At 45.2% G+C, this 21,850-nt stretch overlaps 1 protein-coding gene across 1 annotated transcript; it reads left to right on the top strand.

Moving 5' to 3' along the window:
* The first annotated feature begins 3,825 nt into the window (after nucleotides 1-3,825).
* On the top strand, nucleotides 3,826-20,479 carry F2RL1 (F2R like trypsin receptor 1). The gene is made up of 2 exons (XM_072736968.1): nucleotides 3,826-3,994; nucleotides 16,661-20,479. Exons 1-2 carry the CDS (start codon nucleotides 3,913-3,915, stop codon nucleotides 17,770-17,772), a joined length of 1,194 nt encoding a protein of 397 aa, XP_072593069.1. The 5' UTR covers nucleotides 3,826-3,912; the 3' UTR covers nucleotides 17,773-20,479.
* The last annotated feature ends 1,371 nt before the right edge of the window (nucleotides 20,480-21,850 follow it).

Here is a 21,850-nt window from a genome sequence, read left to right as displayed (position 1 = left end):
GGCAAGAGGAAGACAAGTCACAAGGTTATTGCAAGAATCCAGGTAAAAAACAATGGTAACTTGAGCCAGCATGCTATTCTGGATGTATTTTCATGGTATGACTTGTTGACAGATCCGATGTGGAATATGAGAAAGAAGTCAAAGATGACTCCAACATTTTTGAACCGAGCAACTGAAAGGATAGAGGTACAATTTAAGGAGATGAGAAAACTCTAACAGCAGTGAGGTAGATCTGGAATTGAGGTTTGGACTCCTACCTGATAGGCCTATAGTCACGTTTAAGTAGAAATGTTGAGTAGCTAGAGGTGTGTGTTACATGTCTGAAATGGAGACATCTGGACTAGAATTACAGATTTGGGAATTGTCTGCATAAAGATGGTATTTAAAACCACAAAACTGAATTAGATCACTGAATTAGATCAAAGGAAATGAGTGTATATTGAAAAGAAAAGAAGGCCAAGGACAAAACCAGGGGGCACTCCAGAGTGTAGAGTTCAGGCAGGTGAGTAAGAAGCAGAAAAGAATGAACTCCTTATGAGTTGCCAGTGGGTAGGGGGAGAAATCAAGACAAAAGTGGTCCCAGAGGCCAAGTGCACATAGCATTCAAGCAGGAGAACTCAATTGTGTCCAATTTCACGGTTAGGTTAAGTAACTTGAAGTCAGAATTGACCAAAGGATTGACCAAATGAAGGCCACCGCTAACCTTGTTCAGAGTGTTTGTTCAATGAATGACTGAATGAATGTAACTTTTCCACCATTTATGTTTGGCCAAGACCCAAGTACAGGGACTAGATCTTTGTTTCTCCAGGAAGAGTTTGATGAGTTTGATAAATGGTTGTAGAATTGACTGAATGAAATGGCTTCTCCCTCAGTGTCTGGTCTCTTCCATTTCTTACTTTATTTTCCTTAGAATTGTAGAGGGAGGGAAACTGCACAAAGGTCCCAATTCCTGGAAGCCAGGCTATCTGGAATTGGCTGTGCTTATTTCTCTGTACTGTACAACAGCACCATACAATACCCTCAACCCTTCGGGGCAAAGAGGTCATCAACATCAAAAAACAAATCACTGGAAAACATGGGCAAGCTGACTTAAATAATATAGTTCATTTAGTCAGGCTGTTGGGAGAAACCACGCTCATGAGATAATTAGAGCATTGCTCAATAAAATATTTTCTTTGAAATGTTAATGATTCAAGGTATATTTACATAAAATACCAGTGAAAATTTAAGTCAAAACGGCCAGAGTTTTATGCATTGTTCTCTGCAAAGAGGAAGACTCTCCCTGGGCCACTCTATAGAAACTACTATTTTTTCAGTATTTCCTCTATACTAGGAACTGTGCTAAGAGAAGCATTTATGGGCATTTAGCAACTAAATCTTTACAACCACCCCACAGGAAAGGTACTTTGGACATCTTCAGATTTTAGAGATAATAGAAATAGACTACAGATATCAAAATGGAGCTTTGGAAAGATTGATGGGACATCATAGAGATGAGTATCTTTCCTAGTGAGCGACCCTTGGGAGAGGATTGATCCTCATGAGAACTGTCCCCTGGACAGGATGAGTTAGACCCCTGTGCTGCTTCTAGAAGGCAATTTTTCCTGTGAAGGAAAGAGCGCAGAAGCTGAGGCAAGTGGCCCTGGCAGACAGCATCCTGAGAGCTACAGGTTGGGGGTGTAAAGAAGTCTGTGGAGAGAAAGGAAGGAAAGAAAAAGACTATCTGTTGAACTTTCACCATGCATCAAACATGATCATAATTTATTTTATCCTCAGACCCCTTTAAGCTTAAAAAATATTAACTCCGTTTTATAAAGCTTCCAAGAGGGTAATTTCTCTAATGTCACACAAATGTTAGCAAGGAGAGAAACCAGATTTTGCCCACAGAGTTACAGGATTTCAAGGCTAGCCGCTTACCACATTCCCCAAAGAACTGGAGACATAGAGACGCCCTACTGAAAGGCAGCTATTAGAAGGAATTCTAGGTGGCTCAGACCTTAAGCATCTGACTCCTGGTTTCAGGTCATGATTTCAGGGTCCTAAGATTGAGCCCCACATGGGACTCCATGCTCAGTATGGAGTCTGCTTGTCCCTCTCCCTTGGCTCTTCCCCCCACTCTCTTTCACTCATAAATAAATAGAATCTTATATTAAAAAAAAAAAAAACAGGGATCCCTGGGTGGCGCAGCGATTTAGCTCCTGCCTTTGGCCCAGGGCGCCATCCTGGAGACCCGGGATTGAATCCCAAGTCGGGCTCCCAGTGCATGGAGCCTGCTTCTCCCTCTGCCTATGTCTCTGCCTCTCTCGCTCTCTCTCTGTGACTATCATAAATAAATTAAAAATTAAAAAAAAAAATTCTGGACACTTTTTCCTGGCCATTCTTGGCTGTATGTGTGTTGAGAGGCTTAACCAACTGAGCCACCCAGGCACCCTACCCTCTACCTATTTCTTGGAACTACCAGCTCCCAGTGTGGGGTAGGCCCTGCTAGAGGCATTTATAGTACAGGGATTAATAGAATGTGGCAGTCAGGAGCACCTGGGTGGCTCAATTGCTTAAGCATCTGCGTTAGGCCAGCTCATGATCCCAGGCTCCCTGCAGAGCCCGGGCTCCGGAGCCGGAGCCGGAGCCCGGGGCCTGCTCCTCCCTCTGCTTGCTGCTTCCCCTGCTTATGCTCCCTGCTAAATAAATAAAATCTTTTTAAAAAGAAAGAAAAGAAAAAAGAGGCGGCCACAGACTAGATAGTAAATGTGGGGAGCGTTTATAAACTGTGCCTAGCCAGCGGTTTAGCGCCGCCTGCAGCCCAGGGCATGATCCTGGAGACCCTGGATCCAGTCCCACATCGGGCTCTCTGCATGGAGCCTGCTTCTCCCTCTGCCTGTGTCTCTGCCTCTCTCTCTCTGTCTCTATGAATAAATAAATAAAATCTTTAAAAAAAAAAATAAACTGTGCCTATAAACTGCATAACTGTGAGCAATTTACCCTGCCTTTCTAAACTCCATTTCCTCATCTGTAAAATGGCAATAATGAGCATACACGTAATGCGCAGTTCGCTGTTAGGATTAAATTAGTTCCAAGTCATTAGCTCTTGGTACTTAACGTGGCTGTCCCAACTAACACCTCCCTGCTGCATCTCACGGAAGAGGAAATGAGCCTGGAAGGTGGTGAAGCGGCTTGTTCGAGGTGGCAGCTAGTTCACGGGGAGCGGAAACGTAATTCCAGATTCTCCGCCTCTCACCCCTGGCCGGACCCTCCTTCCTGCTCCCCACGGCCTGGTCGGTCTCCGCAGCCACCGTCTTGCCTCTGCACGTTAAGAACTCATCCCTTAAAAAAAAAAAAAAAAATCCAACAACTCGCGGCTCATCCCCCAGTGCCCGCCGCACCGGGAAGCCTCTACCAATTACCAACGACCAAGTCCCTGAGCTCGGGCCGGCTTTTTCCCGTTTAGCAAAGGGGAGGGGAAGGGACGGCGACCCCGGGTCCCCAGGAGTGATTAAAGGGTAAGGGTGGTTCTAGGAGTGGCCGAGTCTACAGGAACGCGGGGTCCCCCGTTCCTGCCGGGTGCGTTCCGACGCGGCTACTGCAGCGGCCCCCCGCCCCTGCTCCCCCACTGGGCTCCCCTCTCCCCCGCTCCCCCTCCCCCTGGGGGCTCCCCCCTCCCTCTCCCCCTCCCCTCGCTCCTCCTCCCCCCGCGGCCGTGCACCTGCAGTGCGTGGGCGGGAGCGCCGCGAGCCCCCCCCCGGCCGGGGGCGGGGCCGGGGCGGGGCCGAGTGCAGGTGCGCCCGGAGGCTCGGGTTTCACTGAAACTTCTGGTCTCGGGGAGCGGCGCGCAGGCTGGGACTGCGGCCGGTGAGACCGGCGAGGCGGGCGGAGCGGCGGCGACCCCGGGCCCGGCCGGCGGCGGGCAGCAGGAGGATGCGAAGCGTGCGCGCCGCGCGGCTGCTGGGGGTGGCCGTCCTGCTGGCGGCCGCTGTCCCCGGCAGTGGCAGCGTGCAAGGTGAGCAGCTGCGTGGGGAGGGCCCCTGCGGCTAAGGAGCCGGGGCTGCACCCGGGCAGGTGCGCTCAGGGCATCCCCTCCCGGCGTCGCGGGCCGAGCGGCGGGCGCGGGGAGGGGAGCGGAGCGGAGCGGAGGGGCGCTCGCCGCCGGCGCGATCCAAGGGCCTGAGGCCTCAGCGTCCCGGCCCCGGGGCCCCTGGGCGTCGGCGGGTGCAGCGCGGGGGGAGCCCGAGGCCCGGGGCGCCCACCTCGCCTCCTGCGACCCCCTTTTCCGCCCTTGGAACCTCCTCCTCGGGGTGCGCGGAGCTGCTGGCGCGGGGGCACGGTCCGGGGCAGGGCGCACCGCCGGGCGGGGCCTCCAGCTGGAGGCGCTCGGGCGTCCCGCGAGTTACAGGTGGAACCTTCTTGGGCCTCTCGTTCGGCCGGGAGACCTTGGCCCTGCGCCTCCGTCCGCCGTGCCTCGGCGCCCAGGTGCGTGTGCCCGGGCCGCCTGCGGGGCGGGGCTCGGGGGGCGCGGGGCGGGGCCGCCGACAGGTGCGCGGCCCCTTGGGCAGCCGGGGTACCCTGAGGACCGAGGTTCTCGCTTCCCTGCGAAGTTTGCTGACCTGCTGTAAAAAGGCAGTTTCTCGCCTTTATCTTCTTCATAAAAGCACTGTAAAACGGCAAGTCACTGTCGATTCGAATGAGACCGCAGAATGTGGTTCTTTTCCCTCCGGAGGTGAACGGCTGCTGTAGGTACGGCCGGCCTGGGGGGGGAAGGCGTTCGTTTGTTACCAGCTGTGCCGAACGCTCTTCGTTTGGCCTTTGCCTTTTAAAGTTGGAAACGTGAAATTCGGAGGTGAAGCCAAGTATGTGCACACATTTAAGAAAATACGCAGGTGTAGGGGATCCCTGGGTGGCGCAGCGCTTTAGCGCCTGCCTTTGGCCCAGGGTGTGATCCTGGAGTCCTGGAATCGAGTCCCACGTCGGGCTCCTGGCATGGAGCCTGCTTCTCCCTCCTCCTGTGTCTCTGCCTCTCTCTCTCTCTGTCTATCATTAATAAGTAAGTAAGTAAATAAATAAATCTTAAAAAAAAAAAAAGAAAATATGCAGGTGTAGATGATGCTTCTCTGATTCAGGCGGCTCCCTGGGGAGGCTGGCCCTGAGTATCTGGCTGGTGGTTGTTTACAAATTGATGGGGCTGGGGGCGGGGGACGGGAGCACTGATTCCTGAAGAATATGTTCAACTTGTTTAACAACAACAAAAAAATCAAGTTACTTGTTAACTGGAACTATTTAATATTACACCTTAAGAGCTTTTTTTTCTCCACATACTTTTGTTCCAGTTGCATGGCAACTTCCCCAAATGGGTGAGTTACATGACAGACTTAAGGTAGATGGAGCTTTCCCCCCAGTTTGAAACTAGATTGACTATATGATTAAGAAACAGAGCATCTCCGAGTTTTTCTGCCCCTTAGCATACCTTTTTGCTCATCCGCTTTTAGCTTGACCCTTACACAGGCGCCTCAGTGTGCTGCAGGGCAAATACTACCTTTGATTTTCTTTCCCATCTTTTTTGGATCTCACCCAGAAGACTTAGAATACCCCCTTCTCATCTTACAGATGGGGGCCCCTGAATTGGGGGTGGGAGCAAGGAAAACACTCTATCAGACCACATACCCATTCCTGCCCCAACAGTAACTGATAAGTATTTCTGTGTGTGTGTGTGTGTGGTTTTTTTTTTTTTTTTTTCTCATTTATTCATGAGACACAGAGAGAGACTGAGAGACAGTCAGAAACACAGGCAGAGGGAGAAGCAGGCTCCATGCAGGGAGCCCGATGTGGGACCTGATCCTGGGCCTCCAGGATCACACCCTGGGCGCTAATCCGCTGAGCCACCCAGGCATCCCAGTTTTTGTGTTCATATGTTTGATCCCTCTCCCTACTAGATCGTAAACTCTGGGAGGCCAGGGCCCTAGGGTCATGGTCCAACAGTTTCACTCTCTAAAGGACCTCAGTAAATACTGAATGAGGAATGAAGTGAGTGGACTTGCCTAGAGTGGCCGGGTAAGGGGGTGGCAGTTGGGCATTTATGTGAGCTCATTTTAGGCACTTGCTTCTTTCTGCCATGTTGTCACAAGCCTGGGAAGTCCCCCACGATGCATTCTATTTTTCTTTTGGAGACTCAAGCTTCTTTTTTTTTTTTTAAGGATGATTTTTTTAAAAAGGTTTTATTTAGGGATCCCTGGGTGGTGCAGCGGTTTGGCGCCTGCCTTTGGCCCAGGGCGCGATCCTGGAGACCTGGGATCGAATCCCACATCGGGCTCCCGGTGCATGGAGCCTGCTTCTCCCTCTGCCTGTGTCTCTGCCTCTCTCTCTCTCTCTCTGTGACTATCATAAATAAATTTAAAAAAAAAAAAAGGTTTTATTTATTTGAGAGAGAGAGCATGCAAGCCAGAGCCAGGGGGAGAGGCCCAGGCAGAGGTGGAGAGAAAAGCAGAGGGAAAAGCAGACTCCTGCTGAGCAGGGAGCCCACAGGGAGGCTCCAGCCAGGAGCCCTGGGACGTGACCTGAGCCAAAGGCGGAGGCTTAATGGGCTGAGGCACCCAGGCACCCCAGAGACTGAAACTTCTGTTCCCTTTGTCATTGATTAAGAATTGTACAAGTAGTATGTGAGCTAGACAAGCTCTGTGAGAGCAATATGAGCACCATTGCGGGGAGGGGCAGAGGGAGAGGGAGAGAGAATCCTAAGCAGCCTCCCCACAAAACTTTTTTGAAAAAGGGAAGTTTAATTAAATCACTTTCAGTACTCGGGGCTCCTGGGTGGCTCAGTGGGTTAAGTGCCCAACTCTTGATCTCAGCTCAGGTCTTGATCTCAGCATCAGGAGTTCATGCCCTGGTTTGGGATCCATGCTGGATGTGGATCCTACTTTAAAAAAAAAAAAAAATCATTTTCAGTACCCAAAATAAACCACTGCTGGCATTTTGGTTTGTATCCTTTCCCGTGCTTTCATACATCCAGTCATTAAAATATGTACTTAAAACATAGAAAAAAAATTTTTAAGATTTTATTTATTTATTCATGAGAGACACAGAGAAGAGAGAGAGGCAGAGACACAGGCAGAGGGAGAAGCAGGCTCCCTGCATGGAGCCTGACATGGGACCCGATCCCGGGCCTCCAGGATCACACCCTGGGCCGAAGGCGGTGCTAAACCACTGAGCCACCGGGGCTGCCCAAAACATAGAAAATTTTTTTGTGAAGTGCCTGGGTGGCTTCATCTGTTAAGCTGTGGACTCTTGGTTTTGATCTCACGGATGGAAGGATGAAACCCTGCCTCTTGCTCCTGCCCCTGCCGCCCTCCATGGGCATCCTCTTTCAAATAAATAAATAAATCTTAAAAAAATATTTTTGTATACTATTGGATTATAGAAACATCAGTATCATGTCAGTAAATATAAAACATCTTTTTAAAAATATTTTATTTATTTATTTATTTATTTATTTATTTATTTATTTATTTATTTATTTATGAGTGCACCTGCCTGCTGGCTGTGCTTGGAAGGAAGCAGAGGGGGAGGGAGAGGGACAAGCAGACTCTGCACTGAGCACAGAACCCCACCCTGGGCTCAATCCCAGGACTCTAGATCATGACCTGAGCCAAAAATAAGAGTCAGTCGCTTCACTTAGCCACCAGGCGCCCCTAAATATGAAACACTTTTTTTTTTTTAAAGATTTTTAATTTATTTATTCATAGAGACAGAGAGAGAGAGAGAGAGAGGCAGAGACACAGGCAGAGGGAGAAGCAGCTCCATGCAGGGAGCCCCATGTGGGACTCGATCCCGGGACCCCAGGATCACTCCCTGAGCCAAAGGCAGACGCTCAACTGCTGAGCCACCCAGATGTCCCAATATGAAACATTTTAAAACTCTACAACATGTAATAGGAAGATTTCTCATAATTTTTAAAGTAATCTTCTGTGAATAGGCACATGGGTTATTTCCAGTGTTATGTAAGAAGAGAGAATACTGTAATGAACGGGAAGATGAGACTCTACGTAAGTGTTTGGTTTCTTGCTTGCCTCGTGCATAGTTACCAGTTAACCTGGATAGATGGCGTTTTGGAGAAGTCTGTGTTTGACCACCTTATGGTTTTATTAGCTAGGCAAGTGTTGAGAAGAAAACAGTTCATCCTGAAAGAACACATGAAAATTTGCTAATGTATATCTAGGGAGGGGTCTCTGGTAATTGAAGCTTTTAATTTTCAGTCTGTGTTCCCACAGGTTGGAAGCAAATAGATTTGGGGTGAGGGGATCCTAGGGAAAAGGATACAAGAGGAGAGATGCAAAGTACTTGGTTTGATGGGGAGGGTGGACCACAGAAGGATGCTTAAAATAACAAGTAGTAGTTTTAAGATTTATATACTTAGTTATTTTAGAAAGTAGAGGGAGGAGAGGTAGAGAGAGGGAAAGAGAGAATCTGGAGCAGGATCCCAGATGAGCACGGAGCCTGATCTCACAACCCTGAGACCGTGACCTGAGCTAAAGCCAAGAGCCAAATGCTCCATTGACTGAGCCACTCAGGTGCCCTACAAGTAGTAGTTTTAAAGTTAAGAGTTTTCCATACATTTCTCCCAAAAGTTGCATGAATCAGAAGTGTTTTAAAACAGCGAAAATCCCCCATTCTCTCTCCAGTCCCAATAGACTTTCATGCACAAATATGTATATTTTGTAACAATAGAAGGATTTTATTATATACACTCTGTGACAGTTTTTATTTTTTTTTACCTTTACCTGCTCAAGGTCAGCATAGGGCAGTCTTTCCATACTTTTATTTTTTTTATTTTTAAAAAAGATTTTATTTACTCATAGAGACACAGAGAGAGAATGAGAGGCTGAGACACAGGCGGAGAAGTAGGCTCCACCCAGAGAGCCCGACTGGGACTTGATCCAGGGTCTCCAGGATCACGCCCTGGGCTGCAGGCGGTGCTAAACCGCTGTGCCACTGGGGCTGCCCTTTCCATACTTTTATAGGGGGAATATTATTCATTGTAGACGTGTCCTAAGTTTTTGAACTAATCTCCATTTTAATTAATTAATTAATTAATTTTAAATAATCTCTGTGCCCTAAATGGGGCTTGGACTCACGACTTAGAGATCAAGAGTTGCATGCTCTACCAACTGAGCTAGCCCGGCACCCCAAACTAGTCTCCTTCTTAATGGTTGTTGAGACTAACATTTTTGTGTTATTATGATAAAGAATGTTGTGGTAAACATTCTTGTACATACTGTATTTCTGTGCACTTTAACTAGTATATATGCAGGGCACATTCTTTTACGTAAATTGATAGATCCTGGGGCAAGTACACTTAATTTTGATGTTTTGCCAAATTGGCCTCCCAAAAGATCATACCAATTTACACTCCCTTGACAAAGAAATCCAAACAATATAGAGGCTTGTGAAGTTAAAAGAAAGAAAGAAAGAAAGAAAGAAAGAAAGAAAGAAAGAAAGAAAGAAAGAAAGAAAGAAAGAAAAAGAATCTCTCTTCCCCATTCTTTTTACTCCACAGAGATGGCGATTTATAGTTTGGTGGATAGCCTTCTAAATTTCAGATTTTGCATATACATTATAATTTTTTTATATAGATGGAAGCATATTGTTCTGCCCGTTGGTTTTTTCAATTGATTGTAGTTATCCTTGCATTTCAGTATTCTTGGATAGTAAGTACAATGTCTACTATTAAGTTAGGAATAGTGGCTGATGAACATTGCCTATTGCCTATTTCCTGTTTGCAGTGAGGGTGGAGGATGCTGCCTTGAGTATCAGTAGGTATATATTCTGTATACTTGGGCAAATATTGGGGATTACAGCCCATGAATGGGAATGCTTTTATGCCCAGTACTTTATATGTGTTCACAATTCATATGTGCATTTAATTTTTCCTCACTATGAAATAGAAATGGTTTTGTCTGGTGGCTCAGTTGTTTGATGGTCTGAGTCTTGGTTTTAGATTGGGCCATGATCTCAAGGTCAGGATTGTGGGATTGAGCCCCCCATCCCACAGCACAGACTCTTCTTGAGATTCTCTCCCTTTCCATCTCCCTCCCCTGGCTCACTCGAATTCCTGCTCCCACATTCTCTCTCCATTTCTCTATCTCCAACAAATCAGTAAAATGAATGAATGAATGAAAGAAAGAAAGAAAAGAAAAGAAAAGAAAAGAAAAGAAAAGAAAAGAAAAGAAAAGAAAAGAAAAGAAAAGAAACAAGAGAGAAAAGAAAAGAAAAAAGAAAAAGAGCACCTGAGTGGCTCATTTGGTTAAGCATCTGCCTTCATCTCAGGTCATGATCCCAGAGTCCTGGGATTGACCCCAGGTCAGGCTCCCTCCTCAGGGGGTATGCTTCTCTCTCTCCTGCCTGTTGCTCTGCCTGCTTGTGTTCACCCTCTCTGTGTCAAATAGATAAATATCTTTTTAAAAGCATTTCTTGGCCCCCCCCCTTATCTTAGTATTCTTATTTATTTATTTATTTATTTATTTATTTATTTATTTATTTATTTATTTTTAATTTTTCTTTATTTATGATAGTCACACAGAGAGAGAGAGAGAGACGCAGAGACATAGGCAGAGGGAGAAGCAGGCTCCATGCACCGGGAGCCTGACATGGGATTCGATCCCGGGTCTCCAGGATCGCGCCCTGGGCCAAAGGCAGGCGCCAAACCGCCGCACCACCCAGGGATCCCCGTATTCTTATTTAAAATAGATTTTGATCTCTTTTCATGAACCTTCCTGACCTGATATGTGCTTTTTACCAGGGAGATTTTTAAACATGTGAAAGTAGATTATAGTGAATCCCATGTACCCCACACTCGGGCTCAATAATTATGCCCTAACTTCCTGCCTTCCTCCCTGTGATATTTGTTAACAGCTTTATTAAGACTTAATTTTAAAAAATATGTTATTTATTTTTTCATAAGACACACAGAGGCAGAGCTATAGGCAGAGGGAGAAGCAGGCTCCCCATGAGGAGCCTGACGCAGGACTCAATCCCAGGATCCCAGTATGACACCCTGAGGCAAAGGCAAACGCCCAGCCGCTGAGCCACCCAGGTGCCCCTATTAAGATATAATTTGCACACCATACAATTCACCGACTTAAAGTCTACAATTCTGTAACTTTAAGAATATTTACAGAGCTGTTTATTCATCACCACAGTCAACTTTAGAACATTATTATTACCCCAAAAGAATGCCCCACCTCACCCTCCCTACCCCTTTAGTAATCTCTCCCCAAAGTGCCCCATTCCCCAGCTCCTAACAGCAAATATTCTACTTTCTATCTATGGATTTGACTATTCAGGGCATTTAATGTAAATGAAATCATACAATATATGTTCCTTTGTGACTGGCTTCTTTTACTTAGTATGGTCAAGGTTCATCCATATTGGAGCATATATCAGTATTTTTTTTTAAAGATTTTATTTATTTATTAATGAGACCACAGAGAGAGGCAGGAGACATAGAGGGAGAAGCAGGCTCCCTGCAGGGAGCCCGATGTGAGACTCAATCCCAGGACCCCAGGGTCACATCCTGAACTGAAGGCAGACAGACGGTCGGTCAACCACTGAGCCACCCAGGTGCCCCTGTATCAGTACTTTTTTTTATTGCCAATGAATATTCCATTATATGCATATATAGCATTTTGCTTATCCATTCATCAGTTGATGAACTTTTGGATTTTTTCTACTTTTATTTTTAAGTGATCTCTTTACCCAATGTGGGGCTTGAACTCATAATCCCAAACAAGAGTCACATACTCTACTGACTGAGCCAACAAGGCACCCCGTTGGTTGTTTCCACTTTTTGATGCTTATGAATAGTGCTGTGTACATTCACGTACATGTTTTTGTGTAGACATGTGTTTTTATTTGTCTTCAGTCTTTACTAGGAGTAGGAATCACTAGCATATCTGGCAACTCTATGTTCAGCCATTTGAGGAACTGCCAGATTATTTTCCATAGCGACTGCATCATTTTATGTTCCCACCATCTGAAGATACCAATCCTTGTGTTATTTTGAAATAAATCCAGATATAATTTCATCTTAAGATATTTCAGTATGTATTCATAAAAGATGAAATTTTCTTTATCAAACATAACCACTTATAATAATTAACAATCAAATATTCAATGTTCAACTCATAAATGTCATAAGTACTATGTTTTTAATTTAAAATTTAAAAAGGTTTTATTTATTCTTGTTTTTTAAAGATTCTATTTATTTATTCATGAGATACAGAGAGGGGGAGAGACAGAGGTAGAGGGAGAAGCAGGCTCCCCAAAAGGAGCCCGATGTGGGACCTGATGCCTGGACCCCAGGATCCCGCCCTGAGCCAAAGGCAGACGCTCAACCGTTGGGCCAGCCAGGCGTCCGTTATGTATTTATTAGAGAGAGAGAGAGAGAATGAGCCAGGGGAGCAAGAGAGGGAGAGAGGATCTCAAGCAGACTCTGTGCTGAGCGTGTAATATTTAATGTGTCCTGTGGTCTCCTTTGTTTCCATTAACTTGGCGGCTGGATCCAGGTGCTTGATCAGATTCAGGTTTGTTGTGTTTTTGCAAAGTTGACGTGACTGGTGCTTCTTAGGCACACAAGCATTTTTGTGATGTTAGTAACTGGTGGATACCGATGCCTAGATTTTTCTCTTTTATAAAACAAGCTATATAATCTTTTTTTTTTTTTTCCCATTAAAACAATTGAGTTTTCTCTGTAGTAATTCTAGAATCTTGGTGGCTCTGTCCCACACAAATGCAGGCTAACTCATTGAATTGGTCTCTGGTGGGCTATTTATGGGGTGGAGGACCCAGCTGGATGGCACAGTTCCACAGGACATAGTCCGTCAGTCACGCCCAGGGTGGGGCTCAGCGGTTGGGCATCTGCCTTCGGCTTGGGGTATGACCCTGGGGTCCCGGGATCAAGTCCCGCATCGGGCTCCCCCGTGGAGCCTGCTGCTCCCTCTGCCTGGGTCTCTGCCTCTTCTGGTGTCTCTCATGAATAAATAAAATATAAAAAAAAATAAAACTTTCTGTTTGAGAAGAAATGTTGTGTGGAGTTAACATAGTTTGGTTGGTCTCGAGGTTTACACGGCGTGTAAACTCTGGTCAGGGCCTCAGGGTGCGACGTGGCGTAACGGTGAGATACCTGGATTCCAGAACAGACTGCTTGGTGTTGAATCCCGACTCCTGCCTGACAACTGCCCAACCTTGGGAAAGTTACTCAATTTCTTTGTGCGTCTGCTCATGGGTCTAAAATGATGATCTGGTAATAGTGGCTGCCTGCAAGGTTGTTGTGAAAGCGAAGTAGGTCACTACATGTAAAGTCTTGGAAGCAGCCGATGTTGCACCCATGACGGGAGCCCCAGTAAGAGCACTTACTAGGATTAAGGGACTTTGATTTGGTGCAGCTGTGCTCCTGTCTTTGTGGCTTAGGTATGACCTGGATCAGGCCAGGGTGCTCAGGAAATGGGCAGGAGAGGTTGTGATTCCCTCGGCTGCCTTCAGTGGTGGGCCTCGCTGAGCTTCCTGACCCACCTCAGGTGTGTTGAGCACCTGCTCTATGTCCAGGGCTATGCCAGGGACTGTGAGAGTGAGAAAGAAGCTACTACACAAGCCTACAATTAACCTATAATCTCATATGGGGACCCTTGCCATTTGGGGCCTGGGGAGGGTTCCACAGACATGTCATCGGTCTGTTAAACAACCACAGCAACAACTGTAGCCTCTTGAAGTGCTTCAAAGCCGGTCACTCTGCTAACTGATGTTGAAAACCATGTAAGTGGGTCATGAAGTCAGTACAGAGGGTGGTGACTGGCTTTTTATAAAAATGAAACAGAATATAATAGAAAGTCTTAGAGGGTAGCTTGTATAATAAAGGCAGTTGTTTTGTGAGACTTTTTTTTTTCCATTATGGGTAATATGAATTAGAACTGGGTGTTTCTTACTGTTTTAGTTTCAGTCAAGTATTTGAGACACATTATAATATATAGCAATATTTTACTATTTTTAATTAAAAAATAATTCATATATGTTTTAAAAAATTATAAAAGAAATTAGAACAAGAGACAGGTCTATCCTAAGTGTTTAGTTTCCTGTGGCTACCATAACAATTGCCACAAGCTGGTGGCTTTATTTACTTTTTTAAAAGATTTTATATATTTATTCATGAGAGACACACACAGAGGGAGAGGCAGAGAGAGAAGCAGGCTCCATGCAGGGAGCCCGACGTGGGACTCGATCCCGGGACTCCAGGATCATGCCCTGGGCCGAAGGCGGGTGCTCAACTGCTGAGCCACCCAGACATACCCCCTCACACACACACCTTTTTTTTTTTTTTTTTTAATTAAAGTGGTAGCTTTATACAATAAAAATTTATTCACTCACAGTTTTGGGAGTCAGAAGTCTGAAATCAAGGTGTCAGCACCTCTGAAGGCTCTCGGGGAGAATCTGTTCCTTGTTTCCTCCAGCTTATTGTGGTTGTTGGTGTTCCTTGGCACTCGTTGGCTTGTCCCTCAGCATTATTTCAACTTCTATCTCCATTTTCATACTGTTTTCTTCTTTCAGTCTTCTGTTTCTCTCAATTCTCCCTTTGCCTTTCTCTTATAAAGACCCTTGTCATTGGATTTAGGGCCCACCCAGATAATCCAGAATGATTTTCTCATCTCAAGATCCTTAATTACATCTGCAAAGATCCTTTTTAAAAAAAAAAAAAAAAAGATTATTTATTTATTTACTTGAGAGTGCACACACAGGAGTGCATGAGCAGGGGACAGGGCAGAGAGGGAGAGAGAATCTCAAGCAGACTCCCCATGGAGCACAGAGCCTGATGCAAGACTTAATCCCATGACCCTAAGATCATGACCTAAGCTGAAATCAAGAGTTGGATATTCAACCGAGCCACCCAGTTGCCCCCAAAAGATCTTTTTTCTAAACAAGGTAATGATCACAGATTCTAGGGATTAGGTCATGGACATCTCATTTTGGGAGCTACCTCTCAATCTACTACAGTAAACAAAAAAATGAAGTACTGGCTTCCATAACCCTTTATTCCTCTACCAAAGCTAACAGCCGTTAGTTCTTAACAAGAAAACCTCAAGAGAAGTGAACAGTCCTGCTGAACTTGGGTGCAAAGCTAGGAGAGGAAATGAGGAATGACTAAGCATAAAAATTATCAAATACATTCATGAGTAGTTTAACTCTCCCCCTGGCACTCTGTGATGCAATTTGCTATGTTTTCTCTGTGTGGTGAAGACACTCAGAATTCCTCAGAATTTGTGACATCAAGTTGTCCCTCATTTTCTTCTTCTTTTGTTTATTTATTTTTTTAAACAAGGGAATGTTTAAAGATTTCATTTATTTGAGAGAGAGTGAGCGAGCAAGACCAAGACAGAGAAGCAGGCTCCCCACTGAGCAGGGAGCCTGATACAGGGCTCCATCTCCAGACCCTGGGAATTGTGACTCAAGCTGAAGGCAGACATTTAACCAACTGAGCCACCGAGGGGTGTAGTTAGGCAGGATGTAGGCTACATATGCCATTTGTTTGTGGTTCCTGAAGTTTAATGCAACTATGGTGATGATGACATAAAATGTTAAGCTTGTCCTGGTACTTGCTTGAAAGAGCACAAATTTGGGATCCCTGGGTGGCGCAGCGGTTTGGCGCCTGCCTTTGGCCCAGGGCGCGATCCTGGAGACCCGGGATCGAATCCCACGTCGGGCTCCCGGTGCATGGAGCCTGCTTCTCCCTCTGCCTGTGTCTCTGCCTCTCTCTCTCTCTCTCTCTCTCTCTCTGACTATCATAAATAAATAATTAAAAAAAAATTAAAAAAAAAAAAGCACAAATTTGTCTGAACACAAATAGTACACTGACCCATTCAGTAACTCTGAGGCCAGACTTCCCTGCCAGCTGGCCTCCATAGGAAGGTTCCAGGAGGCCCACACAGAAGCAGGGGAATCCCTGCCCATGTCTTGCGCTCTTCTTGTGGGTGGAGAGGGAATGTCCCTCGTGCTCCTTGAAATCTTGCTATTTCAGACTTTGGAATTGGGAATGACTGATACGCTAAGCTGGATCCTGTGCCAGCCAGAGTGAGATAGATGGCCATTATAACAACAGTTAGGAACTAATAACTGTGGGTAGTTTGTAAAAAATAAATTGAAATACTGTCAGGTTTTTTTGAGTCCTAGAAATCAATGTTCTATTTCACATGTACCCCACAACCTTCCTGTAAAAACAAACAAACAAAAAAACCCCATTGTAAACAACAAAGAAATCAACAAAACCCATCATCCCATCACCCAAAGAAAGCACTTCTAAGCCTTTTATATACTCCTTCTGCTTTGTCTAAAGTACTTTTAGACAAAGATTTTATTTACTTATTTGAGAGAGAGAGAGAGAGAGAAGAGCATGTGTAAGCAGGGGTGGGGAGGGGGAAGGAGAGGGAGCGAATCTCAAGCAGACTCGAAGCTGAGTGTGGAACAAGTGGGGCTCAATCTCACGACCCTGAGATCATGACCTCAGCTGAAACGAAGAGTCAGACACCTAACCAGCTGAACCACCCGGGTGCCCCAAAGTACGTTTATGTAAACAATTACTACTAAAAGATTGATCTCTGTACTGACGCTTGTCTGCTTTGCCTTTTTTGTATAGGAACCAATAGAACCTCTAAAGGAAGAAGTCTCATTGGTAAGACTGACAGCTCATCGCAGATCCCTGGGAAAGGAGTTACAGTGGATCAAGGCTTTTCTGTGGATGACGTCTCTTCCTCCATCCTCACTGGAAAACTGACTACTGTCTTTCTCCCAACTGTCTACACAATTGTATTTATGGTTGGTTTGCCAAGCAACGGCATGGCTCTGTGGGTCTTTCTCTTCCGGACGAAGAAGAAGCACCCTGCTGTGGTGTACATGACCAACCTGGCCTTGGCAGACCTCCTTTCTGTGGTCTGGTTCCCGCTGAAGATCGCCTACCACATCCATGGCAACAACTGGGTTTATGGGGAAGCCCTTTGCAAGGTACTCATTGGCTTTTTCTATGGCAACATGTACTGCTCCATTCTCTTCATGACCTGCCTCAGTGTGCAACGGTATTGGGTCATCGTGAATCCCATCGTGCACCCCGCGAGGAAGGCAAACATCGCCTTGGGAGTCTCCCTGGGGATATGGCTGCTGATACTGCTGGTTACCATCCCCCTGTATGTCGTGAGGCAGACTATGCACATTCCAGCCCTTAACATCACGACCTGCCATGATGTCTTGCCTGAGGAAGTGTTGGTGGGGGACATGTTCAATTATTTCCTCTCTCTGGCCATTGGAGCCTTCCTATTCCCAGCCTGCCTCACGGCCTCTGCCTATGTGCTGATGATCAGAACACTCCGCTCTCCTGCTATGGATGAAAACTCGGGAAAGAAGAGGCAGAGGGCCATCAAGCTCATTGTCACCGTCCTGGCCATGTACCTGATCTGCTTTACCCCCAGTAACCTTCTGCTCGTGGTACATTATTTCATGATTAAAACCTGGAGCCAGAGCCATGTCTATGCCCTGTACATGGTGGCTCTCTGCCTGTCTACCCTTAACAGCTGCATTGATCCCTTCGTCTATTACTTTGTTTCACAAGACTTCAGGGACCACGTCAAGCACGCTCTCCTTTGTCGGAGTGTCCGTTCTGTCAGGCAGATGCAAGTATCCCTCACATCAAAGAAATTCTCCAGGAAATCCAGCTCTTATTCTTCAAGCTCAACCAGTGTCAAAACCTCTTACTGAGGTTTTTCAGCCCCTCTGTTACTGTCCAGGAGGCCTTGGAGCCTACTCACTGTGATGGGTGTGTTCCTGTTGCTCCCTAACCCAGTGGGTCTCCCCATGTACCACGTATATGTAGGACCTCTCAGGATTGCTGGAAGCTTCCCTGTTTCGTGGAGAAAGTCCCCCCCCAATTAACAGAGATGTCAGTTTTAGAATTCCTCTACTCAGGTGCTCCCGGAAATGGAACTAAAAGAAGCAGACTTTTCAGAAGGTGGTGAAAAAACAGAAGCCCAGTGACTTGTAAAAACTAATGTTGGCACGAAGACTCCGTTCTCAGCCATAACTACATTTCTTTTACATCCGGGCTCATTCACAGCCGTGTTAGAGCTTCCACGTTCCGCAGAGATGATCAGACCGATTGTACAGATGGGGCAAGTAAAGAGGTGAAGAAGCAACTCTGAGTCAGGGTAGCTTCCATTCCAACCAAGGGCAGCCAGTCCGATCTGCGGATTGGACCATGGACTTCCAGTGTTCAGTGGGTTCTCCTACCTCCTCTTGTTTAAAAATACAGGTTCATCAGACTCAGGAATGAGAGGGCTCAGGGTCCTCACTCAGGGCTGAGTCAGGAAACTATTTTAACAAGCCCCTGCTGCGTATGCTCCTGCACACCAAGGTTTGAGAACCACTGGTCTGGGTGCTGCTTCCACTTGACAAGGTGCCAGTGGAGAAGCAAACTGCTTTGTGTCTCTTTTATGTGTAGCTTGTAATAAGATCTGTTTATGGTCTCATTAGGACTTTCAGTTATTTATCAGTCCCTTGAACTTTTGTATGTATCCTTATCACTACAAAGAAAGTACATTGAAGATTTTAAGTGTGGAAATACAAATTTTGTGTGACTTTAAACTGATTCAGAATCTTCAGTTTGAGTTATAGATGGTTTCAAAGTAAGAATGGCATTTACCACTTGTTTTTCAGAATTGTAGTTGGATTATTTATTTATTGTCAGTTTTCTTCACTTGCTACAAATATGAAATTGTAATGCCTTCTCTGGGTTTGAACCACATTCTAGAAAAGAATGCTAAAGAGATGTGATTTAAAATATATTTACAGGGTACTTTTCCAAAATGAATTTATGTAACTGTTGTATTTGTGATTTTTTGAAATAATCTTATCGTAATGATTGATTTGTAGAAACATATGACCCCCCCCCTTTTTTTTACGACTTATTTTTGAGTTGTATGTTTTGTAGGGTTTTTTTGAGGGAGAGTATGGGAGAAGGGAAGCCTCAGCATCATTCCTATAAAAAGAAATATGATGCTCACACCATACTTCTTAGATGAATATGGCCATGCAGTACATATTGCTTCATATTTGTTTTCATTTAACATTTCAGAATTTTTTTCCCTTCTGTGTCTATAGGCTGACCTCCATTTTTAATAGATACAGACTTTAATTTGGGCGTATATTGTGATGCATTTAGTCATTTCCCTAGCAATGTCTCCTGAAGTCTCTCTCTCTCTCTCTCTCTCTCTCTCGTTAGTAAAACAACATCTAGGGATGCCTGGGTGGCTCAGTGGTTGAGCGTGTGCCTGTGGCCCAGGGTGTGATCCCAGGGGCCCAGGATCGAGTCCCACATTGGGCTCCCTGCAAGGAGCCTGCTTCTCCCTCTGCCTGTATCTCTGCCTCTCTCTGTGTGTTTCTTATTAATAAATAAATCTTAAAAAATAAAAATAAAACATCTATACTGCATTAGACATCGGTGTAGACATCTTTGTGAGTATTTCTGTAGGATAAGTTCATGGAAGTAGAATGACCAGGTCAAAAGTTAGATGACCACTCTAATTTTGGTAACTCTTGCCAAATTACATTCAGTAATTTATATATATAAAGATCTTATTTATTTATTTATTCATGAGAGACCGAGAGAGGCAGAAACAGAGGCAGAGCGAGAAGCAGGTTCCCTGCAGGGAGCCCAATGCAGGACCCGATCCTGGGCCCCTCGGATCAGGCCCTGGGCCACAGACAGACACTAAACCGCTGAGCTGCCCAGGGATCCCTGCTTCAGTAATTTATATTTCTACCAAAATAGTACATTTGCTCCTGTTTCCTGAAAAGCTCGTCCATTTGATCTGTCGATCTTTTATTCTTTAAATTTGTATTGAAGAAGCATAGCTTAGTGGTTAAGAGTGCAGCTCCTGAGCTGGCAGGCAGGACTGACCTCTGACTCCATCATTTCTTGTTCTGTGAGCTAAGGAAAGATCCTTCCCTGTGCCCCTGAGAAAAGTCTCCTCATTTGTAAAATTAAGATAATGATATTTTCCTTATAGAGTTATGAGGATTAAATGTTCGGCACATTTATGCACTCATAAATACCACGTAGCACTGTGGCTGTCACTCTGACTGCTAATGACATTTCATTTCTGCTCTGTCCCCTATCCCCTTTAGTGCCAGTTTACACCTTGTCTTCCCTTCCTGCTCTGCTCTGAGTCTCAGCAGGCTTAGGTTGTCTTCATCTTACAGGTAAGAAAGCAAAAGATGGTGGGCACAAAAGAAAAGGAAGAAAAGGAAGCAGAAGCAGATGGCTCACAAGGGCCCTGCAGGTGGTGTATGGACTGATGCAGTGGAAAAACTTATTTTGGTATATTTGCCATCTCTTTATCAGACATTTTTATGATACATGCTGGTATATTAAACTGAACAAGAACATATAAATAAAGATTTTCTTTCCTACCTATGCCTATTCTCATTTCCCAAAGGAAACAAATTTTTATAATGACTTATCTAAAAAAACACCTATATATACTATACCTCTTAAGAAATACATGAATATATACATATGCATACATATGTTAACTCATAAATCCATTCATATGGATCTTCCTAATTACTTTAAAGTATTTTTTTAAAGACTTCATTGATTTATTTTAGAGCGAGAGCTCACACAATTGGGAGAGAGGGGTGGGGGGGAGAGAGAATCTTAAGCAGATTCTGGGCGGAGTACAGAGCCCCACGTGGGCTCAATCTCATGACCCGAGTGGAAATCAAGAGTCTGACACTTAACCGACTGAGTCACCCAGGTGCCCCTTCCTCCTTATTTTTAACGACTGGATAGTATTCCATGTATGTACGATCATTATTTAGTTCCCTAAGGAAGAGGTTTGTTGTCGATGTTGGTTCATTTTTCATCAAATCTTTTCTTTTTAAAGATTTGTTTATTGGAAGGAAAGAGAGTGAGCATGTATGCATGTGAGTGGGCGGGGGAGGGGCAGAGGAGTGGGAGAGCGCATCCTCAAGCAGACTCCCTGCTAAGTATGGAGCTTCCTTCCCAAGGCCCATGAGATCATGACACGGGTGGAAACTGGGAGTTGGACACTTAACTAACTTAACTGAGCCACCCAAGCACCAGTGGGGTCCAAATTTTTAAAGCCATCAGCAAATTTTAATATTTTGCACTCCACTGGCTCCACTCAAATTAAGAGGGTCTTTTTTTTTTTTTTTTTTTTATTTATTTATTATAGTCACAGAGAGAGAGAGAGGCAGAGACATAGGCAGAGGGAGAGAAGCAGGCTCCATGCACCGGGAGCCTGACGTGGGATTCGATCCTGGGTCTCCAGGATCGCGCCCTGGGCCAAAGGCAGGCGCCAAACCGCTGCGCCACCCAGGGATCCCAAGAGGGTCTTCTTAATTTGAAATCGAATGTGGATTTGTGCCATCACTAAAGCTAAACTGCCTGGTTTGGAGTTGTCTTATGGATATTTCCTTGGTATCCTCTTTGTTGTTACTAGCAGCAATTTCAGACTAATTTCCTGGTTATCAAGATTTCATAAATCCTGGGGCAGTCATCTCATCAGTATGCATACTTGAGTGATTACAACTTTCTTCCTGGAATTTGAACTCATTGGAGGCCCTTGGGAGGATAGGACTATGTTACAGAATCAAAGGTAAAGTTTGTCACTGCTCCCCCAAGTCTTATTGATTAAAATTATGGTTCTGCAGAGTTTGGGTGTCTTTTAAGAGACAAATTTCTGATTCTACTAGTCAGAGGCATGTGTCATCCACCCCCAGTTCTGAAGAAAAAAAAAAAAACCTAGATCAAGTC

Source organism: Vulpes vulpes, chromosome 14 (genome assembly GCF_048418805.1).
Source record: "Vulpes vulpes isolate BD-2025 chromosome 14, VulVul3, whole genome shotgun sequence".
NCBI classification, from domain to species: domain Eukaryota; kingdom Metazoa; phylum Chordata; class Mammalia; order Carnivora; family Canidae; genus Vulpes; species Vulpes vulpes.
The sequence above is the reverse complement of the archived record's forward strand: the minus strand, read 5'-3'. Positions and strand labels throughout refer to the sequence as shown.